The following is an 11,771-nucleotide window of genomic DNA, read 5'->3' as shown; positions in this document are numbered from 1 at the left end:
CCTCACAACATGTCGTCAAACACCATACAGCTAAAACAGTACCTGGGAGCAGGTTTACGGATTCTGCATACAAACGTGAACACAGAGCGCGGACCCGACGCGTCAGAGTCAGATTTTGGTGCGTCGTCGGGTCCGCGCTGTGTTTGCCTCTTTTTTTTTTCCGCTGGCTTCTGCAGCTGCAGGTTTCATAACTCTCTGTTTACATCTCTAATTAAGTCTCACATGTGTCAGCTTTCTTTTAATAGATACGAAATTATGGATATATACTGTTAAATGATCAGAATTGTAATATTTCTGACTGAGCCAAAACTTTCCAGATTCCAATCAAATTGAATCGGATCCTGTATCGAATCAAAATGATTCTACAAATCAGTGACGATGCAGCCGTACTCAGCTCCCTAAGCATTTTCCCTTTCCAGTTCACAATCAATCCCACCCCTAGGTCAAAAATATGTATAGGACAATTGGCCTCATCTAATATTTTGTATGAACCTGTCCAGCTGTCCAGTGATTAAACGACAAGTAGATGGAGGCAGGACTTCACAGCAGGGGCATACTCCATAATGTGCTGTGCATTCTCATATGTATATTATATATATTGCTCACTTATTGTATTTACCAACATCAAGGAGTTATGAGCAAAGAAAGGCCACACCATAGTGCATGTTTAAATAGGGAAAGTTTATTGATCAAAATGTATTACGCAAATACGCATTACATTTTTTTCAGCCCCCCAATCGAGAAAACAAAACCAATTACATGTTCAAAGCAACGGAACGGTGGCCCAATATCAGAGAGAACTCCACTCTTGAGTGAGCAGCGATGATTGAGCAGTCCGTTTTATTTTGCAGATTCAAGCTGCTCTTCAAAATTTTCACCACCAGATGTCACCGGAGAGGACTGTGTTGAAAAGCTTCGAGTAATGAACCGTTTTTCAATACAAGCTTCAGTGCTTCGGAAAGCTTCATTTGGCCATCACTATTTGCCTCTCTTTCGTCCACTTTTGTCTCTACGCTGTGTTACTCCGCCTCTCTCCTTCACTGAACACAACTCCCCCTCCCCCATCGCTTCACCTGCAGGCAACGACAAGATGGACACGGCAGCTATCAAAGAGGAGCTGGTCGGTAAAAAGAAAACATTTGAAGATTACTATTTTAGTGCTGTCAGCGTAAAGTTAATGCCATAACTGCATTAACGGGGCAAATCTCCGTTAACTAGTTACCGCGGATCACCCCGTGCGTGGGGCTGGGTGGCGTTAGTGAGCTAACCGGGCTAACGCGTTGACGCACGGCCTAAAATCCTTTCATCTCAAAAATCGACAGTCTGCCTTATGTATGAATTCTGGTTGTGCTTACTGACCTCGAACCAATTTTATGTGGTACACAGCTTAAAAAAATATGTCAAATGTTTTGGTACGACTTTGGTAAGCTATGAAGCTGCACTGCTTGATGGATTGTTGGAGCATTACGGCTACCGAGGAGCCTCGCAGAGTGATACGTACTCTGCTTCAACGTAATATTACCATATTATGTGTGTAAGGACCATAAATGGCACCTGTAAGAGACACTGTTACAAAGAGGATTTCAAACTCCAGGCTGTCAGTTGCGCAGTAGAACTTGGAAACAGAGCAGCTGCAAAATCTGTCTTTGTTATTATGCTCAGCATCTTTTATTTTACATTTTGACTGCACAATTGTGAGCTTTTTGTTATGCACAAAACAACATTGTTTTGGTTTATTTATGGAGCACCATTAATAAATGCACTGATAATTTAAACAGATGCTTCAGGAGTTTTATCCCACTCATACTCTCAATCCAATGTTTGTCATTCTAAGTTGTAAAACCAATCACACAAAATTATCCTTTGCTTACATAATACATCCCAGTATACTGTTGGTGCATTCCATGTAGAATACAATTTGTTAATAATAAATTAAATAAATTAAACATTTGATGTAATGTATGTTTTGTAAATTATTTGTTTTACTGTGTTTCACATGGCATTTTACAAGGCAGAATCAGCTCACTTTAGTGAGCCAAAAAAATTAGGACAGGAGAAAAAAATTCTTAAGTAATGTCAGGAAGCTGGCATTTTATTTTAAAACTAATTGCTATTTTTATTTATTTAGAGAATTAAAAGCCAACTCCAGACCACTGCTTGTCCTGATTTATGAGGGACTGATGAGGAGTTGGTAAGGAGAGGAATCGGAACAGGAGTGCCTGCTCCCCGCCCCAAACACATTATCAGGTAATGTAACTTTGGTAATTTGAGATTAATTCAGGTTTCTTTTGAATTGTTGACACTGTCCTCTCCTCTCTTCTCATTATAGCTTTTGTATGCAGTGCCAGTTCTGCTCTTTTGTCTGTTCAAGCCAAGAAGTACTCTTAAGACATCACCAGCTACGACATAGAAGAGGATTTCATTTGCCCTGTGTTTACAGTGACTGCGTCTGTTCGTTCAGGACACGAGGGGCATTGAAGTCTCACCTCAGCAGATCACACAACAGGGCTAAGAAAAGGCAGGAGATCTCAACATTTTTTTGTGAATTTAAGGAAAACTGCTCACAGCATACATTTATTTCACATATTTTAAGGCACTTAAAAAAAAATCAGACTGTATCCTGTCCTTTCCAAAAATGTGACTATGCTACCAACAATTTATCAACCTTTACGTCACACACAAGCAGAAAGCACAAAAACTCAAAAGATATAAAAAACTGTATTAGACTGATTTCTCATGCAAATGCATGTCCTAGTGAAAGTAGCTCCCCTGATAAATCCTTAAATACCTCTCAGGAGCCAGAGACATTACCAAGTGGTTCAGGTGTAGCATCAAGTGATAAAGAGGACAATGAGTTTGTAGATTACCAATGTCTTGAACATAAAATAGCTTGACTTTTTCTATGCATGCAAACATTGTTACATGTTTCTAAAAGTGCTTTGCAGAGAATTATTGAGGAAATTGGTGACATTTTAAAATTTTCTCAGGTTCATTCATTTCAAAGAATCAAACAGGTGCTTGCTGAACAGAACATTGAGGCAGATGATGATGTAATTAAAAATATAAATGATGCACTTTTCAAAACCAACCCATTAATTATCTCAACAGAACCAAAAGGTGCATTATCTACTGATTACAAGAGAAATATTTATTTCAAGAATAATTTTCATGTAATTGAGCCTACAGAGTACATCTACAAAGCGAGAACTAGAAATACATTTGTTTATGTCTCAGTAAACCAGGTCTTGGAGAACTTATTGAAAGAGAAAAGTTTCTTTGAAAAGTTAGCATTTGATAAAGAAATTAGTGAAGGTTACAGATCATTTAGAGATGGGCAGTATTTCAAAAACAACAAGCTTTTAGGATTGCAAGATACTTGCATTAGTTTAGCTTTGTATATTGACGACTTTGAAATATGCAACCCTTTAGGAACATCTCGAAAAATTCATAAAATAACTGCTGTCTATTGGGTTGTACTCAACTTATCTGCAAGGTTTCGTTCTACATTACACTCAATACAGCTTGCTCTTCTTGGTAAAAGTGTAGACGTTAAACAGTTTGGGTATGATGCTTTTCTTTATCCACTCATTGAGGATTTAAAATGTCTTGAAAGCACAGGGGTGTATGTTGAATCTTTAAATAGTTTTTTAAAGGGAACTGTATTTTGTGTCTGTGCAGATAACCTTGGGGCTCACAGCCTTGCAGGCTTTTTGGAGTCCTTTAATGTCGACAAATTTTGTCGATTTTGTAGTATTGATAAACATCAGATTGCAGCTCTTGATCCTACAGAATTTCCATTAAGAACTGTGGAACAGCATAACATTTTTCTAGAAGAGCTTGAGGATGGTCAAAGACAAAGTGTGTGTGTGGTGTCAAAGGTTCCTGTGCCTTAAGTGCGTTGTCCTATTTTCATCCAGTCACTGGATTTCCTCCAGATATATTACATGATTTCTTTGAAGGTGTTGTCCCTGTGGAATTGTGTTTGTGTCTTCAAGATTTAATCAGAAAGGGTTTTATTACATTTGAAGGACTAAACAAACGTATAAAATCATTTCCATATAAATTCTCTGATAAGCTCAACAAGCCACAACAAATTACAAAAGCCAGTTTTGGAACAGGAAGAGTGAGTGGCAATGGACATGAAAACTGGACACTTTTGCGTTTGCTGCCTTTTATCATTGGGACCCGTATACCAGAACATGAGCCATCTTGGGAAGTATTGATGGACCTTAAGGAGCTTGTTGAAATTGTTGTCTCGACAACTCTATCAGAAGAAATATTGTCATACTTGGACACCAAAATATTGGATCATCGACGATTACTAATAGAGACTTTTCCTGATTTTAATTTGAAGCCAAAACACCACTATATTGAACATTATAGTCATCTTGTGCGTTGTTTTGGTCCCTTAGTTGATTTGTGGACTATTCGATTTGAATCCAAGCACAACTTTTTCAAGAAAACTGTGCATGATGTCCAATGTTTTAAGAATATACTACTAACACTTTCTTCAAAGCATCAACAAATGATGGCATACTTCTTAGATGGTCACAGTCTTTTTAAACCAAGTGTGCATGTTGATAATATTGACACAGTTGACATCTGTTTCTTGAATGAAAATCTTCAGAAGTGCTTGAAACTGAAATATCCACAGGTAAAAGCTGTGTCATTTGCTAAATGTGTTTATCTGTATGGGACCCAGTATGTTAAAGGCATGATCATTTCATCAGGACAACTGAGTGGACTACCTGAATTCTACAAGATACTGAACATTTTGGTAGACTCTGGGAAAGTGTCATTTGTTGCTACAAAGCTCTCCTCTTGGTTTATGGAACACTACAGATCATATCGGCTTGACAGCAGCTACAAAGATCTGGAAATACTTGACCCAGAAGATTTGAATGATTACCACCCTTTAGCTGAATACTGCGTAGATGGACAACTGATGGTGACACCTGTTACGTGCCTCCTGCATTGAAAGTGATGGTATGTATTATTCTTAAATAGTTTTCAGTTGATTACTTTGAATTCGTTAATTATTTAGAATTGCGCCCTTTTTTGGTTTGTCTTCACAGGCCCTGTTACTGCGAGTCCACGTCAGTCCAAAACTTATCAGAAAAATCCAACTGTCCACTGTTCCAGAATCTGTGAAGCAGCTTCAAGATGAACTACAAGCAAAGCTTGGACTTGAAGGTGACTTTGCAATACAATATGAAGACCCAGATTTTGGGAACGCACTTTGCAACCTGATGGATATTAAGGAGCTACCTGCTGGACGGGCAGTGTTGCACCTCATTTGGGAGGAAAATGCATCAGCCTCGCCACCACAGACTCCATCTGATCATAGCGCTATCTCATCTATTGATACAGCCAGTGTGAGTTCAGCATCTTCTTTCAGCCCATCCTCATCCACAAAGACCTACATGCGTAGCACTTCACAGTGGCCAAATCCATTTCCTATCCCAACCTTTTCCTATGATGTAGCGTTAAAACTTCACAAGGGCAATGAGGTATATAAGAAAGCAGGGGCAAATTTAAGTGTAACAAGAGACATCAAGATGGAAATTCTAGACAAGCTGGCACAAGAAATGTTTGCAATCAAAGCGTACCCTGACAAGAATGAAATAACATCTGTTGCACAGGAGCTAGTTTCCAAACATCCCTGCCTCAAAGAGCCTGGCAATGGCACAGGATATGATGGTTGGGCAACAAGCATTAAGTTCAAGCTTGGCAACTACCATTCCAAGCTAAGTCAAGCTGGATGTAGTGAAGTTGCAGTCAATCGAAAAAGAAGAGGGGAAGAAGATGACAGTTGCTCAAATAGATTTTCCTTAAAGAAACCAAAGCGAGGTGAAGTCAACTTTATCCCTGATGGCCCAGAAAACTACAATGATGAGTCTCTTGAAAATGAAAGATGCATTTTGGAAGATGAAATGAAGAAGAGGGATAAGAACATGGCACTCATCACCCAAAAGATGGACATCACATTCTCTCTCAGGAGGAAAGAAGTTGTGGAGATGCAGCCCTTGGTCAAGGAAATGCAGCTCAGATGGCCAGCTCTCTTCTTGAAAGAACAGGTAAGATAATCTCTTAAATATTTAAAGGAAAACTTCCGTTTTTGTTTTTTTCTTCCCTTTTTCCCCAGTGTGGTCTTATTTCTAGAAAGGAAAACGTTCATTTATTCACCCAGAAAAATTTCAAGGCATTTGGAGTTGTTAGAAAGAAATTTTAATCCCAATGTTACGAGTCAGTCGTTTTGCAAGAGAGAGCTGAGCCACGGTTATGGGGAAAGGATTCACTGAGACAACTAAGAAATGCCTGAATTAAGCCAAAAACCACTCTGGAGGGTTTTTAATCTAAGGAAATAACATTAAAATGTGTTTAAAAGCTCCAAAAAGTTGATTTTACATGATATAGGACCTTTAAAATTCCTTCTGAACAACTCCAAATGCCTCGAAACTTGTCTGGGTGAGTAAATGAACGTGAGCTCCATTTCTTGTGCCCTTGAGAAGCATCTGTTTGTATCACTCCAATATCTTGTAGAAAAGGTTGAAGGCTACCGTTGAGCTAACAATGCTAGTGGTAAAATATAAAAAAATACTTGGCTCTAAAAATATGAAGCTAATTTTGGTATTACCAACAACTCTATTGAAGTGAAATCTATTTACTTGTCAACTTACTGTGTATAATAACGGATTGCTTTTATTTCGCTCTTCTCTGGGCACCCAAAGCGCTTTACAATTCCACTACTCACTCACTCACTCACTCTCACACATCGGTGCAGGGAAACCACAGTTGTAGCCACAGCTGCCCTGGGGTAGACTGACAGAAGTGACGCTGCCATATCGCACCACTGGCCCCTCTGGCCAACACCAGTAAGCGGTAGGGTAAAGGGTCTTGCCCAAGGACACAACGACCAGGACAGAGAGAGCTGGGGATAGAACCAGCATCCTTCCGGTTACAGATGAGCTTCCCAACCCCCTGAACTAGGGCTGCTCAATTAATCGAATTTTAATCACGATTACGATCTGGGCTTTCAACGATCATTAAAAATGACTGAGCCGATTATTAGCCCCTCCCTCGTGCTTTACTCTCACGCTGCTCCGTGTGGCAAATCCAGCGCACCTCTCTGCATTTCGAACATGCGTCACAACAATTAAGAGCAGCGGTCCCCAACCCCTGGGCCTTGGTCCGTGAGTCGTTTGGTACCGGGCCGTGAGAGTTGAGGCTCAGGTGTGAAATGTATGGTTTCAGGGTTTTTATCGGTTTTCAGCGTTATTTTGTTATCGTTTTGATCGTTAACTCGGTTTTCCTTGGTCTTTTCACGTGTGTTATGAATAACTCTTCTTTTTTTCGGTACCGGTACTAGTTTTATTTTGTTGCATTTATCCGCGACACCTTAAAGGCCGGTCCGTGAAAATATTGTCGGGCATAAACCGGTCCGTGGCGCAAAAAAGGTTGGAGACCGCTGATTAAGAGGACCCGAGGGAAGCTCGGAAAGCTAAGCAGAAGTTATTTGGAGAGGAGAGTGACTGCTGTTGGTTGAAAAGAGAGGTAAAAAAAAGACTTCAGTGGTGTTGCACACTATTTTATATTATTTTTTAAAGTCATTATTCAATACATTCTTATTGTTAACCCTTTAAAGAGCCGCACGTTCAGTTTTGCGTAACTATTTTTAAATCCCTGTAGAACCTGAACCACGTAAGCTAGCGCAATAATTTGTTTTGTATATGAAACCGGAGGAGTTGTACTTACATCTTATGCCATCAGCTTGTCCTCGGTCACGGTTTCCTTCCACATAAAACTTTGCAAAAATTGCATAAAAAGCGCTTGCAGGAACAAAAACATAATATTACAGAAACACGCGTTGCCACTTCCCACAGTGAAACAGACGTCAGCACGAACTGTCGCATGTCCGCCATTTCCTGCCCTAAACCGGAAGTGACGTCATTTTCGCGGAAAATGTAGTTTTTTACTTGTAGGCCTTAAGAGCCTATACTGGTGTTTTTATAAGTCATGTTTGACTTTTCTGAATAGTTTCTGTGATGCTTAGAACTCGAATTACACTGCTGGAAATAGTTTATTTTGATGCACCTGCTGTTTTCTTTGCAAATTTGCATCATAGGATTGTTTTTCGTTTTTCCTGCAGTGTATATAAAAATTGGTGTATCTCAAAAATAAAACTATGAAGACACTCAAAATAAATTTCCTGTTGTTGTAAACTATTTTTTGCAACTCTTTTGTATTTAAAGTTTGGAGGGATAAGCCTCTTAAATTTCTCCAAGTAGAAATATATGTAACAAAAACGATTTTCAATTTTTTTTTTTTTGTAGTTTATTGCACTTTTATGCAATTAATGTAGTTACTATGGACTTAATGCATACATATTATTAAATTATGGGCTATAACAGTTGTATTGATGTGTGTGTGTGTGTATATATATATATATATATATATATATATATATATATATATATATATATATATATATATATATATATATATATAAAATTAATAAAAAAAAAAAAGCAAGCTCTGGCGGACTTGGTTCTATGGTAGGTCTTAAAGGGTTAAATAAATATCGTCAAATAATCGAGATCTCAATTTCAGTGAAAATAATTGTGATTATCATTTTTGCCATAATCGAGCAGCCCTACCCTGAACCACGGTCGCCGCAATGACTTGTCTTCACTGGGCATCTAGAATCTTTTGGTGCTGACCCTTAGCAGGCAACAGCCATGAAACTCACAGAACAGGATTGAGAAAGTCACTTACGTGTTATGAAAGTATACAAATTTGACCACAGGATGTTATTCTTACTTCATTCTTACATAACTATAAAATTAATGGAATTTTTTCAATGAATTTAAAATACAATTTATTGATTTATTTCTTTTCTGCAATGCATCCTGTAACAATTGAAACCATTATTTTGTCTTATCAACATTTGATTAGGTATTCTATAGACTTACTGTAAAATCTGCCGATCAGATTTTTCTTGTTTTTTTTTTTGTTTTTTTTAATACGTCAGTTATAATTTGTACCACCACTACCACTAAAAGAAAAAAAAATCCAATCAAGGCCTGACCAATAGATCAACCGAGACTAACTAAATGTTTTGAAATTAAGCTCTTTTAACCAAATTTGAAAACAATGTGATTTTTATATAATGTACCTTTAAAAGTTTTCTTCTATTTTTTTATTTTTTATTTTTTTTTTGTTGCTTTGTAGATTTGTGCGGAATTCTCACGCATTACCACCAAGGATCTCATGGGGACCTTCATGACTGCCCTCGACACTTACTCACTTTGGCTGATTAAGCTGTATCGAATTAGAAAAGCTGCTTTCCGCAATGACATGGATTCCCTGTTGCAGAAGTTTGATGAACAGGTAATATATAAAAATGTATTTGTGTCTGGTTTATGAGGAACCTGAAGTTCCCACTGTAACGAAAGATACTTTATTAAATATTTACTAAATTGATGTAAAAATTGTTAGTTTTCAAAAAGTGTGTCCTGAATGGGATTATAAGCTAACAAGCAGCGCTGTGTTTGGCAGATTGCAGGTCATGACAGACAGTTCAACTCTCATCCCACTCATGGCACTTTTTGTTATAAATGTTGTAATAAGTGTGCTACATTTGTTGCACATCAAAATTACTTAAAAAATAAATAAATAAAAAAAACTGACAAAAACATGACCAATTATCTGTAATAACTCATTTCAACATCTTATTTCTTAAGGCTGTATTTTGAGCAACAACACTTAATGTGTTTTAAAAACAAAATGGTAGGTTTATAAATGAGACTGAGTCTTATTTGATTTCCTTGTTTTAGGTCTCAAACATAGTCCAGCATCGACGAACCATCAGTTTGGAAGGGTTACCGATATTTGTTCGCGACGACGAGACCAAACTCTTCTTAACATGTCTGGTGAGTATGCAAATCTACTCAATCTTCATTTTTGGTTTTCAGAGACTTATATGTACTGTTGTTTTTTTAATTTTGCATAGGATACAGATCCAGTTGAGAGGGCAACCCGAGGTGTTACGGTGGGCATCCTCACTGTTCTGGAGGACTACGTGGGACCCAACTCGCAGTCCACAGTGGTCAACACTGCCATTGTTTTGGAAGAGGACATTATTCTTGATGATCTGCCAGACCTTCCCACTGCCTTTGCCTACTTGTTTGGCCTACTTTATGGGCTCAACATGGAGTTTCCCAAAGAACTCAAGTACACATTTGAAGCTGTGCAACACATTTTTATGGAGTTGACATCTACCTGTTCCCAGAGGATAAGAAGCTTCAAAACCAAGCTCTTAACCAAAGTCTAACCTATTTGACAACATGTTCAACTCAAATGCAACTTGTGTAAAACAGAATGGCAATTTGTTTTGATTTACAGTTTTTGGGTTTCATGGCAAGTTGCTCTGAAAAAAGTTAATTTCTGTCTTTAAGAAAACGGTATGGTGCAGAAAGTTCTGAATCAATGTCTTCTGTTCTAACTTTACCTAATGTAGCTTGCATGGCTGATTGCAGATTTCATGTCTAACATGTTATTATAAGATGTTGAAAGGTTTTATTCTAACTTGAGCTGTTTTAAAAAATTTTATAATCTGGTTTTATGTACATTTGTACTAGTTTTATAACCAATGTGGCGCGATACTGAACTTCACAGGAAATTGGAGTGTTGATACCATTACTATTAAAAGACAAGTGGTGGAAACATTTGTTTGAAAGTTGTTTGCTGTATGGAAACCAGATAGAAGTTGTTCACATCCTGCCATCTGATGTTTTGAATCTGTTTGTTAGTGACTATCTATCAAGATAGGTTTGATATTCTGTCTGACAACACCACCTTTAAAATTGGATGAGTAACATTTGTTACAAAAAAATTGTGTTTTTGGAAGGACTTTATTTGTGGCTGAATGTTGTCAGTATGTTAAAAATGGCTGATCTCAAAAGTCAACATTGTCAGTGGTGCAGTTGTTTTTGAACACAAAGTTATTTGAAAATCAACTGTGTAAACATTCATTGGTACAACAGGGAGCACCTCATGAAAACTATGAAAGATACTTTTTCTAAACTTTAGGAAATTGATTGGCAAAACAAAAAAAATATGTTGTGTAAACTTTAGGAAATACGTTGCCGAAACTAAAACTAATACCTTGTGTAAACTTTAGGAAATACGTTGCCGAAACTAAAACTAATACCTTGTGTAAACTTTAGGAAATACGTTGCAAAAACAATAAAATATGAGTTGAGAAAAAGGACAATTATTAATTTTGTCAACACAAAAACATTAGCTAAAGCAACTTATCTCCTAAACTTGAAATTATAAGTTATCCATCAGAACCTAAAAACGTAAATGCAGTCGGTTGCCTTGAGTTTTTAAGTTTTAGCAACGTTTTTTTTGTTTTGTTTTTTTTTACAGTGAACCTGAAGAGCCGGTTGGGAGCCGAAAGAGCCGGCTCTTTCCAGTGAGCGGAGCCGAAAGAGGTGGTTCTCTAAAAAGAGACGGAATTCCCATCACTATATCCAAGTGTCTTCATCAGTTCACAAAAAGAATGCGTTGAATAAAGTTTGACTTATCTGACTGTTTTGTTTTGCTTAATGCACCTTGTAATCCGTTGTGCCTTATGATATATTGTGGTAATGTGAAGTTCTAGTATTTTTATTAGTTTGTCGTAGTTGAGTGTGGTCTAGTTTATGTTATCATCCATGTCTTCTTGTTTATGAGTCTTTTCTTGTTTGTCATATGTTATGTTAACT

General features: G+C 37.5%; 2 protein-coding genes across 2 annotated transcripts; both read left to right on the top strand.

The window, feature by feature from the left end:
• The first annotated feature begins 1,066 nt into the window (after positions 1 to 1,066).
• On the top strand, positions 1,067 to 4,412 carry LOC146658856 (uncharacterized). The gene is made up of 3 exons (XM_085422607.1): positions 1,067 to 1,120; positions 2,129 to 2,247; positions 2,330 to 4,412. Exon 3 carries the CDS (start codon positions 2,907 to 2,909, stop codon positions 3,891 to 3,893), a length of 987 nt encoding a protein of 328 aa, XP_085278733.1. The 5' UTR covers positions 1,067 to 1,120; positions 2,129 to 2,247; positions 2,330 to 2,906; the 3' UTR covers positions 3,894 to 4,412.
• A 202-nt stretch (positions 4,413 to 4,614) lies between these two features.
• LOC146658855 (uncharacterized) lies at positions 4,615 to 10,640 on the top strand. The gene is made up of 5 exons (XM_085422606.1): positions 4,615 to 4,986; positions 5,076 to 6,077; positions 9,232 to 9,390; positions 9,837 to 9,932; positions 10,013 to 10,640. The coding sequence occupies exons 1-5, from the start codon at positions 4,984 to 4,986 to the stop codon at positions 10,331 to 10,333; spliced, it is 1,581 nt and encodes a 526-aa protein (XP_085278732.1). The 5' UTR covers positions 4,615 to 4,983; the 3' UTR covers positions 10,334 to 10,640.
• Positions 10,641 to 11,771: the final 1,131 nt, after the last annotated feature.

Source organism: Rhamphochromis longiceps, linkage group LG11 (assembly GCF_057381845.1).
Source record: "Rhamphochromis longiceps isolate RC_006_pf linkage group LG11, R_longiceps_female_GT1.1, whole genome shotgun sequence".
Taxonomy (NCBI): Eukaryota; Metazoa; Chordata; class Actinopteri; order Cichliformes; family Cichlidae; genus Rhamphochromis; species Rhamphochromis longiceps.
Note: the sequence above shows the minus strand (reverse complement) of the source record. Positions and strands in the feature narration are given on the sequence as shown.